At 39.5% G+C, this 19164-nt stretch overlaps 1 protein-coding gene across 2 annotated transcripts in view; it reads right to left on the bottom strand.

Moving 5' to 3' along the window:
• The window catches only part of LOC122662175 (NPC intracellular cholesterol transporter 1-like), a 179895-nt gene that overhangs the window by 30112 nt on the left and 130619 nt on the right, over window positions 1-19164 (bottom strand). For both annotated transcript variants that reach the window (XM_043857743.1, XM_043857744.1), the window contains exons 22-30: window positions 16674-16757; window positions 16463-16531; window positions 16267-16343; window positions 12519-12588; window positions 5521-5670; window positions 4271-4336; window positions 3065-3209; window positions 2911-2975; window positions 2732-2797 (exon numbers count right to left, since the gene is read on the bottom strand). In XM_043857743.1, coding sequence (XP_043713678.1) covers window positions 2732-2797; window positions 2911-2975; window positions 3065-3209; window positions 4271-4336; window positions 5521-5670; window positions 12519-12588; window positions 16267-16343; window positions 16463-16531; window positions 16674-16757 — 792 coding nt within the window. The remainder of the gene's footprint in view (window positions 1-2731; window positions 2798-2910; window positions 2976-3064; window positions 3210-4270; window positions 4337-5520; window positions 5671-12518; window positions 12589-16266; window positions 16344-16462; window positions 16532-16673; window positions 16758-19164) is intronic.

The raw sequence follows: 19164 nt of genomic DNA, 5'->3' as shown, positions 1-19164 counted from the left end.
GGTAATTCCTCCTTTATTGTGCCTCCCAAGGTGTTTGGTTGTGTGTGTTATGCTAGAGATACCAAATCTCCAGGCAAACTTGAACCTCGGGGGCTCCGTTGTATTTTCTTGGGTTATTCTCCAACCCAGAAAGGCTATAAATGCTACCATCTCCTTCCCGCCGTACCGTGGTTAGTATGGATGATATTTTCCATGAGTCCATTTCTTATTATTTTTCGCCACCTCTTCAGGGGGAGAGTGCTGGTGAAGATGTGGCTTTCGAAATTCCTTTACCTGAGGTGCCTCTGGCTGTTGCCCGGCCATCTTTACCACCCTCGGCTGCTGTCCAGCCCCCTTTACCACCCACGGCTGCTGCCCAGCCCTTTTTGGATGCTGCCCATCCTACTTTGGAGACTGCCCAACAACCTCTGGCTGTTCCTCCCTCACCTAATGGGAATCCTTTACAGGGGGAGACCATAGAAAATAGTGGTGTTAATATTCCTATTCTGGGGGAGCTGAGTCCAGTCCAGAGAACTATTGGTGAATTTCAGAAGAGAATTGACAACTCCAACATGATCACCTATACAAGGGGCAGATCCACCAGAGGGCAGTTGCATCCCACTGTAGCACCAGTACCCATCCAATTGCCGGCTCCAGACACAAATCCTACATCTCCTGGTAATCCATCTACTTCCGACCTACCTATTGCACTTCGCAAAGGTACTAGGACTTGCACTTTACATCCCATATCTCATTTTGTTTCTTATAACTCCCTTTCTCCCTCTTTTCGTGCATTTGTATCTTCTCTTTCCTCTATCTCGATTCCTAGAAATTGGCAGGAAGCATCTACATATGGAAAGTGGAAGGCAGCAATGTTAGAAGAAATGAGAGCACTACACAAAAATAATACGTGGGATCTTGTGGCTCTTCTTCAGAGGAAAAAACCAGTGGGATGTAGATGGGTCTTCGTGGTTAAACAAAAAGCTGATGGCTCGGTGGATAGGTATAAGGCACGTCTGGTTGCAAAGGGGTTCACTCAGACTTATGGAGTTGACTATCAGGAGACCTTTGCACCAGTGGCAAAGCTCAACACCGTTAGGGTGTTATTATCTTGTGTTGCAAATCTTGGGTGGGATCTTCAGTAGTTAGATGTCAAAAATGCCTTCCTCCATGGAGAGCTTGAGGAGGAGGTATATATGGACATTCCACCAGGTTTTTCTGATGACAGGACTAAGGGCAGGGTTTGTAAATTGAGGCGTGCCCTTTATGGTTTGAAGCAGTCACCTAGGGCCTGGTTTGGCAGATTTTATGAGGCTATGATTTCAGCAGGTTACAAGCAGAGCAATGCTGATCACACTTTGTTTATCAGACGGCTTGGTAACAAGGTTACTCTTCTCATAGTCTATGTGGATGATATTGTGGTCACGGGTAATGATGATGCTGCAATCAGGGATTTGAAAATTCTTCTTGGCCGTGAGTTTGAGGTCAAAGATCTTGGTCCCCTAAAATATTTTCTAGGGATAGAAGTTGCTCGATCTTCAAAGGGCATCTTTCTTTCTCAAAGAAAATATGTCCTTGATCTATTGACTGAGACAGGGCTATTTGGTTGTCATCCTTCAGATACTCCTATGGAATCTACTACAAAACTTAGGGAGAAAGAGGGTGAGCCTGTTGACACGGGTGCTTATCAGCGGTTAGTGGGCAAACTAATCTACCTTTCTCACACACGCCCTGACATTGTAGTTGTTGTAAGTTTGGTGAGTTAGTTCATGCATGATCCCTATTCCTCTCATATGGATGCAATCCGTCGTATTTTGAGGTATTTGAAGTCTGCTCCGGGAAAGGGAATCCTTCTATCTCCCAATGGTCACTTGAAGATTGAAGCCTATACCGATGCCGATTGGGCTGGTTCTCCTGACAGGAAATCTATCTTTGGCTACTGTTCCTTTGTGGGTGGGAACCTTGTCATATGGCGTAGCAAAAAGCAGAATGTTGTGGCAAGGTCTAGTGCTGAAGCCGAGTTCCGCGCAATGGCACAAGGAATTTGTGAACTTCTGTGTCTTAGAGGATTATTACAGGATATTGGTGTTGTTGTCCATCTTCCTATGATGCTTTGCCGCCATTAGCATTGCTCATAACCCTATCCAGCATGATCGTACTAAACATGTGGAGGTTGACCGTCATTTCATCAAGGAGAAGCTTGAAGCCAGCCTCATTTGTGTTCCCTTTGTGAAGTCCACTGATCAACTGGCTGATGTGTTCACTAAGGGGCTGAGTAGCAAGCTGTTTCATCCTATCTTAGTCAAGTTGGGCATGCATGATATATATGCACCAACTTGAGGGGGAGTGTTAGCTATATGGCCAGAATACCGTGGGGGTATTCTGGTCCTCTTTCTTTTGTTATTTTATTTATTTCGTACATGTGGTTTAGTCCCACATTGCTAATGTACAATTGTTTCATTCTTCGTTATGATTATTAATAAAGATGTGCTTGGGATGACTAAATCATCCAAGCATTCATTCTCTAATCCTATTCTGTTAACATTTGGAGATGATGAAATTTAACTTTTATGAGGAAGCATCCTCGTACTAGAAGCTAAAGAGATAGGAAGAGGGAGGGAAGAGGGAAAAAAACAAGAAAACAAATTATTCTCTTCTGTCCATTTTCACTTCTACAACCTTATTCACAAAAACATAACAGACGGACAACAAAGACGGGGAAACAGTTTCCATAAGTAGCATTTATGGTTACCTGCAAAGAATCAGAAACCATAGAGCTGAATTCTCGTGCAGCACGCATTGAATTAACATAGTCACTCTGTAATATATCAGAGGCAGATTTGCTAAAATGAGAAACATGAATCATTCTGCCAACATCATGAAAATGACATTCTACTAAAAGGGGAGCAGGGGGAAAAGGACAGGTCATACTTGTTTGTTGAGTGGTGTATGGTATGTACGGAATTCAGATGCTTGAATCACTCCACTTTCATAACCTGATAATATAACCCAAGAAGTTAAGATGAAGAACTAAAACAAAGATAGTCAAATATATGAGTTTCAACCAAGAAAAACTCATACAGACCATTCAGATCCACACTGCTGGTATAAGCCCCATGTCCACCCTTCGCACAATCAGCAGATGGTAGTGCATTGAGAAACCAAGGAAGCTTCTCCCTAAATTGTGCCGTAGATGGGCGATCATTGTGCAAGTCTGAGTGAAGGAAGCACTGAAACAATCAACAAATGTTTTCTTCAGTCAGAAACAAGAATATGTTTATTTCATTGATCAAGAAGTAATAGTTACAGTTGATAATGTACACACCCCATACCAAAACTGTATGATCTATACATGAAGATGAAACTATCAACACAAGCTGCGAGACTCAATGTCATTCATACAGCAAAGAATCCCAGGTGGAAGTAAAACCACTCCAGTCTTCCCCAATTTACTTTTTATAAGCTAATTCCTTATCAGCTAACTACTTGGAAATATCAGCACAAATTCTTTGGAGAACTTAGGATTGTCTTCAAACATCCTTCCGTTTCTCTCCATCCATAAACCCAAAACCAATAGGCAGATACTTTCACCTCAATGAGACATTTTGTCTTGTGAGAACAAATTCACCACACATCCAGACCTAGTCATATGAACCTCTTATAGACTAACGAAATGTATTCACACTAACTGTAATGTTCCATGATAAAATACATATAAAAAAACAAATGAAAAACCGACTCCTTATGATACAAACAAAAAAAATTGAATCTCTTAGCTAGGTGCCATTGCTTGGGCTGAAGGATGTCCAAGATCAAAGCTATGGTAAGAGTCAACACCCCAGACAATGGCTACTCTTGTGGTGCCTTTGTCTTCCACACCCTATTAGTTTTTAAAGCAGAACTAGTTAAGTTCAATTTCTCTGCTGCTTTGGCTCACACGGCAGTCGAAAGATACATTAAGCATAAAAAGTGATATGGCAGCATATTTTTTATAATTCCCAAGAGCCAAGATACAGCACAATGATCCCTTCCAATATGGTTACACCCTGCCTTAGTTTCTCATTTTTCATGTGACTTGAAAAAGTGATATGACAACATATGAACGTGTAACTTGCTAGGGAATATCATTCATACAGATAGGACGTGGGGAAGCTGAAAAATAACAGTATCACTATGTCAATCCTAATGCATTAATAAACCAAAATCAAAATACTAATACACAAAGCATGTTAAAAGAATGGAGTGTATCAAAGTCTAAATGTTCCTCTGATAATTAGAAGGGAAGGATTACCGTGGTGCAATCTTTGCAAACCCCACCAAGGTCACAAGAACCTTCGTCAGGTGAACAACAAGGAGGCTGCAGAAGCATATTAGCGTGCGTCAGTAAATCTTAGATCACAGTGAATACCAGTAAAGGTTCAGTGAGATCGATAATATGATTTAATTCAATGCCTGAAATTATACTCGCAAATGTCACATCAGATCATACCCTATAAGCACATCAAAGTTCAATAAGTATCATGTTTTAAAAAGGAATCATGATAAACCAAATCCATAGCATGATCAACTACGACAACATTTTAAGACCCAGACATCAAATTGGCAGGGGGGTCAGTCAGGTCAAGCCATCAGATCAGACCAACAGTCCCAACTCAGGTTGATCTGCTGAACAATATTATATTGAATGAAGGCACTACAAAGTGTGGGTGGTAAAGTATGTGGGTTGGGCATGATAAACCCAGGATTGATTCCCATCTTCACCCATCGGTTGCTACACCATGGCCTGTAGTATTGTGCTCCTAAAATGAAACACCACCCAAAGCATCTTCCCCAAATGGGGCTTCAGTCCCTCCCATTAAGGTTCCAGCCGGGGTAGGCTACCAAAACAGATATATTATACTGAATATTGAAATGAATAAAATCTTAAAAAATATAAATTTCAGGAAAATATATGCGGAAACCCCCCTTTTATCTGTCCTCACTCACTCCTCATTTTATTCCTTTCATAAAGATTCCTCATTGCATAAACCTTGATATGAGATGGAGAAAGTAAGGAGTGTTTTTTATGCATTCCAATAGTCAAGTGGCCTGAAGCTGATGTAGGAGACACCCAAAGGGTGAACTTGTAGGTGGCAGCTGCTGTTCCTTTAGAATAAAGTATCAGCTGATCCAAACCTGGATCTTTAAGAGGAGATACCAACACAGATCAGTATGGACCAGAAAATCTAAATGGAACAACAGCTGATACAGAGTGGGAAAGGCTGAAATTGCAGCATACAATAGTTTGGATAGTCCTACCTAATACTGATCTATATCAGCTTATCCCCAAAACCATGCTTAGAATTTAGCACCCAAAAAATGGCATAAAGTGATCAGGAACCAATCTGATACATCAAGTGTAGCAACACAACTGACTTTATTGAAAGAAAAAGTATATGATCTAATTTTCAGTTGTAGTTTATGAATACGAAGCTGATAATAATATGAACAAGAATAAAATGAGTTGCTGCATGCATGGAAAGTATGATCGGAATCCTTGACCTGATCATCAGGAGGGCAATAAGTCCCATTTGTAAATTTACGACAACAGCCAAAAGCTTCTGGAGATAACCACACAAGGAAGTCATCAAGCCATGAAGCAGCAGGCTTAGCAATGTAGCTTGATTCAGGTACCAAGGATGCTCTAGATATCTGCAAAACAAGGAAATTTTCAGCACGAAGCCCCAGTGAAGCATAAGAAAAGGGGGTCAGGAGAAACAAAGAAGGAAGAAGATATTGGTATATGGCATAGTTGTCAAGGCATCCAGCCGACACCTTGTGTCTGGGCCCCCTCCAATGCCTTGGGTCACTTAGACACCTTGAGGCCCATGACAACTATGGTATCTTGAGAGTCAATTAATTTTCTGACTATAAAGTAACCAAATGCACATAAAAGAACCAATACATGGTTAGTTGTCAGTAGTCTTTTTAAAATTTAACTGTTCTTAGACTCTCTTCCTTGTTTTTTGGACGGGGTTTACTTATGAATAAAACCCCAATAGATTCCATAATCCATTTAATTGCCACCTAATGTAGTTTTCTGCAATGTTTGGTTTCTTAAACACATGGTTGCTTAGGATCTAAAACCTTCTTCTGTTTCCACAGTTCCAGGGAGCCTTACTCTTATGGAACGAAAACATTTTGATAATCAAACTAATTTTCTAACTACTAGAGCTGTGGTTTCAAATCCTTCTATTGGATTCATTCTGGTACAAAAGGCTTCACCACAACTCCATACTTTTGTTCTCTGTTGCAAGCCATTCATATTTGTAGCAGATGCTCAATAAAGAAACGCAGCAAGTGGCAATTAAACTCTTAACCCCTACTCTTTCAGTATGATTGTTTTTTCTGTCTTTGAGCATCACTGTTGTTTGATGCAATATTTGGCAAAAGGCCGTGTTGGCTTAAAATTCGTTGATTTTTCGATACATATTATACACAATCCTCCACCTCGGATCCTATTCTGTTTTCTTGTACAGCATCGCTTGAGCTTTAGATAAAAGCAACATCTTCCAAGTACAAAATCTTGGATCGTTTATACTTTAGAGTTGTTTTTTTTTTTTTTTTTTTTCCATTTTCAGTTTTGGCTTGAGTGGGGACCCTTGGTAATAATGCCAAATAGTTGAGGTCATAGTTGTCAAGACCGAGGTTTAAAGTATCGGTATTAAGTATCGTATCAGTTGGGCGATTTTAAAAGACGTATCGTATCGTATTGGAGATACGTATCGATCGGTGCAGAAACGCATGAAAATGATTATAATACACATGGAAATACATTTTTGGACACAAAAAACAATATAAACAAGCAATATATGTCATATATCATACATATACACTAAGAATTGTGAATAATGTACAACCAGACAAGTGCGGCACTTCTAAATTGTAAAAAAGATGAGATTTCTTACATGTAGAGTCATTCTATTGCCTTGACGAATGTCAGGGTGGATCAAACTCATGTCTGTAAGGGTCTTCAAGAATAAGAGCAACTAGAATGATGTTGTGAACCGACCGAACATATGCACAATACTGATCCTTAAGGAAGCCATTTTCGGTTTTGGGTGAAAAATGGTGGATTTAATTTCAAATATTTGCAAATGTATACAAAGCATACATCTAATAGTTAGTTGAACCTATTCTCCTTGAATCATAGCCAAAAAAAAAAAAAGAACTAAATGCAAGATTTGAAGCGAAAGATCAAGTTTTTTTTGAAAAAAACCTACCTTTTCCCTTTCAAGTGTTGAGTATGTCTTGTATTCCAAGGATTTGAATGCGATGTGGATCCAACCCGACCCGACATATTTTGTGGCACGATCCGAAGGGAGAAAAAATTGAGATTTTGGGGGTTCTGGTTTGTGTTTGGTGTAAAATATGAAAAAGGCATGTGTATCAATACGTAACGATATGTATCGGTATGTATCGATATGTATCGACCAATACATATTGATACGCACCGATACATATCGATACGTACCGATACATTTAAAAAAAAAATAAAAAATTGAGGAATTTCACGTGAAAGCAAGAAGAGGAACTCAGACGTACCACATACAGCTTGTAACTGGACATTATTATTCCAGAGCATCTTTAAACAAGATAGGAATAAATCTGTCGATCATGGAGCCATAGTGGGCTCTACGCCTCTACAGCTTAGGACATCAGCCCTGCACCGCTATACACTATACTACAAGTAATGTGTTCTGCTTTTGAGTTACTCAATTATTTTGTTCTCTTGTTGTCAGGTCCACATTAGTCAAAAGACTCATTAAAATCTAAGCCATAAGTAGAAAGACTTCTATTTTGAGTAGGGTTAGTCTTTACAGAGAAATATTATCTCTTATTGTAAAGCACATCGGTTCTTTTTGAATAAAAAGGGGAATGATTTGGGCACCCCCAATTTTTATTAAGTGGTCAATCCCCCACCTCCTTTTTACTTATGTGGAGCCAAATTATTAAAAACAGCTTCAATAATTCTATATGACAAATACACCCAAAAGGGTCTTGGAAGGGCAACTGGTTTTCTATTCGTATACCCATATAAAGCAAACAAACTGAAAGCTTTCCAATCACCCCATTTCTTTCACACTATGAAACCTTATTTGATAAATACATTAGGTTGCTTCAATTAAAAGTATCCAATCCAATCACTCATTAACCTGAAAATCAATATCCAGACTCCCCTCATTCTTGATCTCCAAATCAATAGTTCCTTGGCAGTGTGGAGTGAAAAGTGCTACCTTAATCATAATTAGAAATCTCAGTGGAAACCACCAAGATTTCATGAATATTTTCGATGAAGGTCGAAACGAAACTGGATGAGTCGACTGAAATTTCAGTATTTTGGCTAAGATTTCAGTTTTTGGTAGGCAGTTTCAGTATAATTTCAACGAAACGATACAATTGCATGGTTTAAATACCATGTTTTGATCGAAATGACAGTTACTTGTGTTTCCACTCTAAGAGGGAAAAAAAGCCCAGAAAACCACAGATTTGGTGATTTTTGGTGAAATCACTTACATTTCTTGGTGGAACAAGGTGTTGGAGACTATTAAATGGTTTTTCTTCATTCCTAATACATATTTGAGTTGTTTTTAATTGAATCCTGTGTGTTCTAGTACTAAAGTATGAATAGAATAGGCTATATTAAAGAATGTATACAGCAGGGTACGACATACACTAGCAACCCAGGGTCCACAAACTAACTACCATTTTGGGTATTATTTTTACAATCTAAATATGTTAAGAGATGCTTAATTAGGGTTTCCCTGAAGTTGTAGGCAAAAATAGCCATTTGACCACCGAAATGACCGATATGATCAAACAAATCTAGCAGCCGAAATGTGCAAAGTTTCGGAAGAAACCTGAAAACTTATGTGAAACCAAAATTTTGAACCCTGACCGTAAAAGTGTGATGCAGATTCATCATCGAAATGGGCTTATTTCTTTAGGAATAAGTCTAGGGTTGGGTGACATACATGTTGGGCCTTTGATCCCATTGGTTTCTAATGTAATAGGCCACTTTTATGGGCCTAAAATATGGGTAAATAGGTTGCATATGGAATTAGCTCCCATACTTAGTTTTATTTCCATACTTAGCTTTTTATTTGGTGTTTTAAATTGAACCGGTTCAACCAATGGTTTAATTTAAGTGATTTTATTAGTTTTTCTTTTAGTTGTTTAGTTGGGATGGATTAGGATTCTATTTTGAGTCTATTTCAGTTTCCTAGTCAGTTTAAGTTAGCTAATAGGTTAAGGATTGGGTTAGGCCATTCCTTTTTAGTGTCTAAGTTTATTTTTGAGTCTTCTATATAAGTTTGTAAGGGAGACCAGCATTGAATACGAATTTGATTAATAAAAACTCAGCTTTATGTTTGTTGCCTTTGTTGCTTCTTGAGAGTGTTGCATCCTTGTGGGTTTATCAAGGTGGAAGGGATTGGTGGATCTCCAATCGACTCCTTACATCATGAAGATCGGGAGGACTGCTACTTATCTCCTTGCCTCGTGAAGATCGGGAGACCCCATTGTTCATCTTCAAAGCTGCTGCCATTGAAGATCTCTTCAAATCCAATAAGTTTGAATCTGAATTTTGTTTAAACCTTCTTCTTCTCACTCCTACCCTAACTAGGATTCCTCCATAACTTCAAATATGTCCATTAGTTTCAAACTAAACTTTCAGCATACATCCCTTACATCATTATTGACACTCGATCCAAGTTTCATCAAACCCCCACCACCCTAAACCCTAGAATCCCCTACTCCTACCTCCATTAGGAATTGTCTCCAATAACCTTATCTTGCTGTCCAACTCATCTAACCTACTTCCATTCACTCAAACATCATAAAACCTATACCATTAGACTTCCCTACACCTGCCTATCATTACCATGTAAGACAACCCCAACCTAAACGTAACTTAACCCTAATTTTGACCTAAAATTCAATTTTGCCCAAAATTGCAGAATTTCAAAACTCATCCAAACCCTAACCTTTTTATACCATAATAGCCCTCTAGACCTGCCCATTAATACCCTATAAACCCCTTTCCCAATATCCAACCCTAATCCTAGTTTTGCCCTAAATTACTAAACCCTAACCCAATCGGCCAGCCTTTGTGTGTGACCCCATTACCCTGGTTTCTAGTGGGATTACTCCTACCTAGGACTACATTACAGTGTCATTTTATATCATTCTCTTTTAATCAAATATTTGAAAATCATCTGCTATTTCAATTTTCAATTATAAAACAATTACTTTAAAACAAAGAACAGGGAAAAGAATAATCTAATATAATATGAATAAGTCCTGAACAGACCGATCAACGAGATTTTATGACTGTAGTTAATTTATTATTTTAAGAAATAAGAAATTTGCAGAGAGAGGGAACAAATGATGCAGATTTGAGGAGGTTTGAGATGCAAATCTAAAAAGAAACCAGGAAAAGCAGAGGTAGAAGAAATAAAGTGTAACCAGAACTCAAATAGACTTTGGCAGTTTCTATATGAGTACTGAATACAAGTTACAAGTGCCACTTTTTTTCTGCGACATGTAGCTAAGTTCTTAATTTTCTGGCCATAAAAAAAAATTTTGACTCATTGCTACTTGGCTACTTGCTACTGCTAATCTCGTTTGTAGACTGAAAAGAGAGGTTAAAAAGACGTTGATTGCCTCCGGTGTTCCCCATTCTGCATAACCAACAGTTGGGGACCCATCCCTTTATTAAAAATAATGGGTAACCATATCGCAACTCTAAAGGAAGACACTTTTTGGTCATGTCTAATCTGAACATGCAGTCATTGTGCTGTGTAACTCCTTCAGTCCTTCCTAAACCCTTGTTGGGCTGCAATCAGCCTGATGATTGCCATCCACTTATCTGCAGAACCATATAGCTTGGAGACTGATAGCTTTCATTTGATGGAGAAATAGATTGATACAAAGATAGAGATGGAAATCATTGGATACTTGGATAGGCCCAACTCTACAGCATTCACGGGATTAGAAAATTGTTGGAGACACTTTCAATCCAAGGGGATAATAAGTCCATGTGACCTCAAAGTGGAAAACATGGAAAGAGTCAGGATGATGGAGGGGATCAGAATGACACATTTTACATAGGGATGTAAACGGATAACTGAAAATCCGAATTCGATCCACATCTGTATTTGTTTAGGGATATCAGTTTTTGTTTAGAGATATCCACAAAAAAATCTGAATACTCCGACAAAAATCCGTCCGGGAAAAAAAGCCTAATACTTAATAATAAATAATTAACTAAATAATGATCTTAAGGGTTTTTGAAGATTCAACATGTTATAGAATATGAAGAAAAGAGAATCATGATCGAAGAGATATGGATTGAGAGTGAATTGTATCCGCTAGGGGGAGGAAAGTCGGGTTTACACAAGGCTGAGATGTAAACGGATGGTCGAAAATCCGAATTCAATCTGCATCCGAATCCATCAGAATCCGTTTAGAGGTATCCGTATTCGGCCAGGGAATATCCGGATCCGATCACATTTGATCCCTATCTGAGTTAAATCTGATCCGTTTACAAGCCTAATTTTACATGCTTTAGCGAAGCCCCAGAAACAAGTACCCTGAAAGCATTAGCATATTAAAACATCTTTCTCCATTACTTCTCATTTTTCTCTGACACTTTCTATCCTTTCACTTCATTTTTCCCCTTCAGGCCTTTTTTTTTTTTTCTTTCAACATTTTCATTTTTCCACGGTTTCTGACAAGTCTAAGGATTGTTCCTGTTATTTTATCTCACAATGACATCAATTTCCATGTTCAACCTATGAATCAGGATTGAACTTATGATTAAAGTCATAAAGCAGTAAGCCTGGAATGACACATCATCTTTAAACATTATCTCATTATTCCTATTAAACAGCTTTGCATGGTGTCAAAAAGAACTCTTAGTGCTAAATTGTATATATGCATATGTGGGTATTGAGAATCTCAAAACAATAATTAGATGAAAATACTCAATTAAATAAGTCTTATCCCAACAAAATGGGGTTGGCTACATGAATTATTTGTCTCTCCATATAAAATCATTTTGTTACAACTCCAATAGCTATCAATATATTCTTCCATGTAATTTTAATCAATGCTTTGTCCCTCTAACTCCTCCAATCTGCACCATAACACTCGCTTCACCTTACCAATTCATTCGATGGGCTTCATTTTACATGCCCAAACCACCTCAACTTATCATCTATTAAAGCGACTCCTAAATTACCTCAAACATGTTCATTTCTCATTTTATTTTTCCTGATTTTTCCCCTTATCCTTCTCAACGTCCTCATCTTCACTTCATTTTTTATTTAGGTGTTGATTCTTTATCTCCCAACATTTAGCTCAGGGACCCATGGGCAGACTAATAGCTGCCCTATACGATTTTCCTTGAATTTTAGTGAGTGCTTTAGACCATGAATACACAGAATAAAATGGAAAGCAGTTCTAAAATGTATGACAGCCTGCTGCTAATTTAGCACCTCAGTTAAAAGAGAATTAGAATCACACTGGCTGATGGAGCATAACTGGTTTGTATGTCTCGAGTCTGAACTGCAAAAGGAGGTAAAAGCAGGCATCAGCAGAGGAAAAAGGAATGAGTTTCAATTACTTGTGTTGGGTTTACAATAACCAAGAACAACAACAGTGAGATCTATTTCCAGATGATAAAGAAGTGCTGATACAAATACCTTTCAATGTCAAAGAGTTTCCAAAGAAATCCAGTACATTCACAGCTTACTAACCAAAATAATGAGGGAAAAAATGACATCTCTAAAATTGGTGTTTGAAGTGGACAGATATGTACCTCATAGTCCAATATTCAGTATGTGCTATGTGCTATGCAAAGAACAGTATCTAATAAGTGATTAATCAATCATAATTCTTGGATGGATAAAAGAGCTAAACTGAAGAGGTTTGGATATGTTGGATTATATGGGCCAAAATACCGTGGGGGCTATTCTGGTCCTTTTTACTGTTTTATTTTTATTTCTATTATGTGGGTTTAGTCCCACATTGCTCACATGTAATTCTGTGTTCTATTTTCAATATTATAAATAAAGGCTTGGGATGATCATTAATCATCCAAGCATTCAGCTCTAATTCTGATCCTCTCAACAACATGGTATCAGAGCAGGCAGGGGTCACGGTATCGAATCCTCCTGGGAGCGGGCAGGTGTTGAAATTATTTATCCACCCGTGTCCCCCTTTGGATAGTCCGCCGTGTTAGAGCTCCTGTTTGATATATATATTGTTTCCTCCCTTTCCTATAAGGTCGGCCTTTTAGGGGAAGAGGTATACATGGATGTTCCACCAGGTTTCTCTGATGACAGGACCAGGGGCAAGGTCTATAAATTGAAGCATGCTCTTTATGGTTTGAAGCAGTCACCTAGAGCCTGGTTTGGCAGGTTTCACAAGGCTATGATTTCAGCAGGATATAAGCAAAGCAATGCTGATCACAATTTGTTCATCAAACGAGTTGGTGACAAAGTAACTATTCTCATAGTCTATGTGGATGATATTGTGGTAACTGGTAATGATGATGATGCTATCAAGAAATTGAAGCACTTCCTTGGCCGTGAGTTTGAAGTAAAGGATCTGGGGACTCTAAAATATTTTCTAGGGATAGAAGTTGCTCGATCTTCAAAGGGCATCTTTCTTTCTCAAAGGAAATATATCCTAGATCTATTGTCTGAGATTGGGTTGCTAGGTTGTCATCCTTCAGATACTCCTATGGAAGCTTCTACAAGACTTAGGGAGAAAGAGGGTGAACCTATCGACAAAGGCCGTTATCAGCGATTAGTGGGCAAACTAATCTATCTCTCTCACACACGACCTGACATAGCCATTGCTGTAAGTTTGGTGAGCCAGTTTATTCATGATCCTTATTCCTCTCACATGGAGGCAGTCCTTCGTATTTTGTGATATTTGAAGTCTGCTCCTGGAAAAGGAATTTTTCTCTCTCCCAATGGTCATCTGAAGGTTAAAGCTTATACAGAAAATCGATTGACAGAAAATCCATTTTTGGCTATTGTTCTTTTGTGGGTTAGAACCTTGTCACGTTGCGTAGCAAGAAGCAGAATGTTGTGGCAAGGTCCAGTGCTGAAGCAGAGTTCCGTGCAATGGCACAAGGAATCTGTGAGCTTTTGTGGCTTAGAGGATTGTTGCAGGATATTGGTGTAGCTGTCCATCTTCCCATGATGCTTTATTGTGATAATAAAGCAGCCATTAGCATTGCTCATAACCCTGTCCAGCATGATCGTACTAAGCATGTTGAGGTTGACCGACATTTCATCAAGGAGAAACTCGAAGCCGGACTCATCTCCGTTCCCTTTGTGAATTCTGCTGATCAGTTAGCCGATGTGTTCACCAAGGGGCTAAGTGGGAAATTGTTTTTTCCTATCTTAGTCAAGTTGGGCATGCACGACATATATGCTCCAACTTGAGGGGGAGTGTTGGATTATATGGGCCAGAATACCATGGGGGGTATTCTGGACCTTTTTACTATTTTTTTTTTATTTCTATTTTGTGGGTTTAGTCTCACATTGCTCACATGTAATTTTGTCTTCTATTTTCAATATTATAAATAAAGGCTTGGGATGATCATTAATCATCCAAGCATTCAGCTCTAATTCTGATCCTCTCAACAGGATAAAATGTTGACTGTGTTATCCCTGGCAGTGTTGAGCAGTTCTTGTATGTGTTAGAATTGATGTCAACGCAAGTGCCAATTTTGGTTCATTCTAGTTGTATCAATATTGGTTCTAGTCTTGAACCAATTCTGGTTTAATGGCTATGCTTTATTGGTTTAAGCAGCTCTTTGGATGTGGAATGATGAAGTAAGCAAACCTGTTTTTTTAATTAAAGGTTCAGCAGCTTATTAGATGAAGTCAGCATTTATATGGGATGAAGTCAGCAGCAAACATATAAAATGAAGTCAGCAAACACTTCAGATACAGTTTAATGGTTAAGCAGCTTAGTGGTTCAACAGTCCAGGCCGAGAAGATCCTCTTTGTTTGCTGAGTCACAATGAACAGTCCTCAACATGATCAGGTGGCTAGCAGGTAATGAAGATAATATGACACCTTCTCATTATTAAGTGTTTTAAGATGGAGATGTTGATATCGGCCAGCAAGGTGTGAGCAAGTTGTTTATGTGCATGTTCCTCAAAGATCTATTTTAATGGGGCTCATAAGTCTTGAGCTACTGTATTGTGCATTATACTGAGGTAGGCACACTGCTGAACCACGTATCTCTGTGTTTGTGGTTTGTGTTTCACTTTCAAGTGTTGATTGACAAGTGTGCACGTGAGGCAAGTTCACTGATTCACCACCCTCTCAGTGATACATTGGGTAAAACAGACTAACTTAGAAGGGTTAGAGTCCACCTATTTCAGTTTTCATTGTAGGACTCTCTCCACATAGAAAAATAAAATTTTTACCCCTCGCAGCAGGACGACTTTTGCCGGGGGCAGGAAGCTAGGATTGTTCCTCAAATGTTATTTACCCTCACTTTGACTAATGAATATTCATATTGGAGGAATGGAACAAGATAATTTTTCAATTCTGAACATGTTCTTCAGGGACTAGCAGGGACCTTGGTCGGACTGTTATTAAGTACGATCAGCCTTCATACAAACCCATTTCCACCCCCCCTCTTTTTTTTTTTTTCAGGGAGTCAAGTAGGCAACAGTCCAACCTAGCTCGGCCATGGGTTAAAAAAAACACAGAAGGTTTTAGCTTGTTATCACTACGTTGGTGATATTTGATTTTGTAACCATGTATCATTTCCACCAGGTTGCAACTTACATGGGGCTAAAATTTAGTGGATGAGAAGACCCCATGGTCCCCTATTCGCATGTCAACTTTCTTCCCAGTCAGAGTTCTCCACATTGCAGAGTCAGGACTACAAAGAGGGTGCACGAGACTATAAGGGGGTGCATGGACTGGGATATGCCATTACATGGATGGGGAAAGATTGAATTTGAGGCTGAATTTTGATGTGGCTAATCCAAAACATTTCCTAGATATCCAATGGTTGAATTTCCCAAATCACTCTTCCACGTGGTAGAATGAGACCATGCGGCATCTGTCACCATGTGCGGTGACAACAAGATTTTCCCAAAAAAATACTGCAATCTACCTTTGAAAGAGTCTAAAACAAAGATATAGCATTTAATGATAGTAAAACTGAGGAAAAAAGTGCAAATAAGGATAAAATTGACCAGGATACCTGTAATTATAGTTCTTCACCACAAAATATAATGGTGGACCTACTCTGAGATAGTCAGAAAGGTTATTGAAATATCCCTGCAGGTGATGAAATTTAGTAGAGCAATACACTAACAAAACGAATGATAAAAAGAAAGGGCTACATCAATCCATCATCCACGAAACATGTAAGGATCACTTATGCTTCGAAATTAAACCTGAAGATATGAGTCCCGGGGAAGAACAATCTTCTGCTCCAAACCAGTTTCTACCCTTGTGCACAATGTCTATAAGTTCCAGAAACATGTAACAATTTACTTGAAGTAAGGATGTAAGCTCAGAAAGGGGAAGAGTAAAGAAAAGAGAGAGGAGACAAACAAATGGAGAGAGAAATTAGGAGGAGGTATCTAAGCATCAATGAAAACTTACGATGCTAGCTAAGGTTAAAGCGAAGAAGGCACAAATAACAACTATTTTAACTCCACGAATAGCAAGAATGGGTGCATGGACTTCCTACAAGTTGAAAGAGCCACAAAATGTCCAAAAAGAACATTAGAATTGCCATCAATGGGGCGAGGGAAAAAAAAAAGGAATATATGATTAAAGTTAGCAGCATCACACAATTCTACAAGAGTTAATTGGAAATAAACATTGATTATGCAATAAAAAAAAGTTATTTTAGGTCATTTCCCATGAAAAATGGATCATTTTATCAGACATCTCAAAAATTTGCCACTGGGTTGATTTTATTCATGAGAATATGATAATATGATTATGAAATATCTGACTTCCCAAGAAGATAGCAAGCATGATTTAAATCTTGAGAAAATTACAAATTCATTCATGGGTAAGAGGTAAGACATCAAGAGTTCCTAACATACAGCATGCATTAAATCTTAAGAATAATGCAGTTACCAAGTTACCATAGTTTAAAAGTTTATTAGTTCAGTATTTATGGTACTCAACTGTTAGGAAGCAAATTACATTTTTCAATTTAGTTGCCACAGTTTATAAGTTTATTAGTTCAGTATTTATGGTGCTTAATAAATACTGTATGTTATTTGGTTGCCATATTTCTTTTGGTTACGAATAAACCCCAAAAGAAAAATCTAAAAAATGCCATTATGTCTGCTTAATTACAATACACCACATTATCACCAACCAAATCCCATCTAATGACATAAAATTCTAAAAATAACTTATGTGGGACCCATGAGCCAAAAGCTCCAAAATGGCCTGCTGAAACATAGGAAGTCGAGAGGTGAAACAAACCTATGGGTGATGGAAGGTGTATGAGTTCCTTTTATGCCGGACTAAGATTACTAGCCATGAAAAGTACTAAATTCAGTGAGAATTAAAAAAAGGGGGTAGGGAATGGTTGTCTGCTCCCTGTTCGAAATGTAAAAAACCCTTGTCTTCCTGCTTGCCGGCCTTCCTAGCTGGCCTGAGGGCCTCTCCATTTTCTCGTCCTTCAGCTTCCTTAGGTGGTTGGCTTGTGTGAGATGCCTTCGACCTCCCCCACCAATCCTCCCCTTCGGTCTCCCACTGGTCCAGCTCTTTTCTCTCCTCCCCACTCCTCTTCTCCCCCGCCGTGGAACTCCCTGTTTGGCCCTGCCCCTCAGCTCTCGAGAGAGGGTCTTCCCTTTCATTATATTTCTCCTTCTGTGGAAGGAAGCTCAAAAATTGCTCTTTGCCCTTCTGGTTTACTCGAAGATGAAGTCAAGCTCTAGGGCAACTGTCTGGTCCGAAATTTCCTGGGTTCCAGACCCCCTTTTCACATCGTCAAGCTCTCCCTCTCCAAATAGTGAAGAGCTCAAGGGAATCTCGAATTTTTCCTTCTGGATAACGGATTATTTATCTTCAAGTTCTCTGATAAACTCGACAAGATCTGCACTCTAGAAGGTGGCCCCTGGCAGGTAGGGAAGAAGCCTATCCTTCTCAGGCAATGGCACCGGCAACTACAACTCCGCAACATTGATTTGTCCTCCATCCCTCTCTGAATTTCTCTCCCTGGGCTTCCTCTCCACTTCTGGTGCACGGAGGGACTCAGCACTATTGGATCAGTTGTTGGTACTCCCCTTTTCTCTGATGTAATAACCATGAGGAAAGACCATCTGGCTTATGCTAGAATCAGCGTTGAAGTTTCCGCCAGTGATCCTCTGCCCTCCTTCATCAAGGTGAATGATGGAGACTCATTCTCCTTTGAACAAGACATCCATTACGACTGGCGCCCTCCGTACTGTCTGGTTTGCAAGAAGTTTGGCCACGATTCAAACCTCAGCTCTCCAAAAAATGCCTCTGGATTCCTTGAAGAGACTCCACAAATTGCGTCTGGAGTTCTAGAAGAGACCCCAAAAACTGACACTGCAGTTTCTGCTGAAGCTGCCTGCGACAGCCATGCTGCTTGTGACAACCTCCGTCGTAGGAGCTCTTCATCTCGCAGAGGTCGAACTCGCACCCAGTGACACCGAAATCACCGTCCTTTGAATTTTCAGGCTACCGGAGCTCCTAGCGGTCTCTCCTCTTGTCTTGCCGACCTTCCATTGGTCCATCATCCTGCTGTAACCTCTGGTCACAACCGATTTGCTGCCCTAACCTCTGTCGAAGTTGATCCTGAAGCTCTCATCACTGTCATCGAGGATACCCTTGCAGTTGAAGTTGAAAAGGAGCCCTCTGTGTTGACATCGCCTTCTCTGGAGAATGATCTCCCCCTGCCCCAACAGTCTGAGCCTCCTCTGCAACCTGGGAGCCCTACCCCTCTCCTTGAGGTCTCTCCTCCCATCGAGCATCCTCTATCGTGTTCTCCCAGGCCTATCCCTTCGAGCCCAGGGATTACCCCCTTCCTTAAAGCGTAGGTTAAATCCTTCTCAGTCCCTCGATCCCTTATTGCTCCCCCTGAGGTGGGCCCTCCTATGGTCCC

This window comes from Telopea speciosissima, chromosome 5 (genome assembly GCF_018873765.1).
Source record: "Telopea speciosissima isolate NSW1024214 ecotype Mountain lineage chromosome 5, Tspe_v1, whole genome shotgun sequence".
Taxonomy (NCBI): Eukaryota; Viridiplantae; Streptophyta; class Magnoliopsida; order Proteales; family Proteaceae; genus Telopea; species Telopea speciosissima.
The sequence above is the reverse complement of the archived record's forward strand: the minus strand, read 5'-3'. Positions and strand labels throughout refer to the sequence as shown.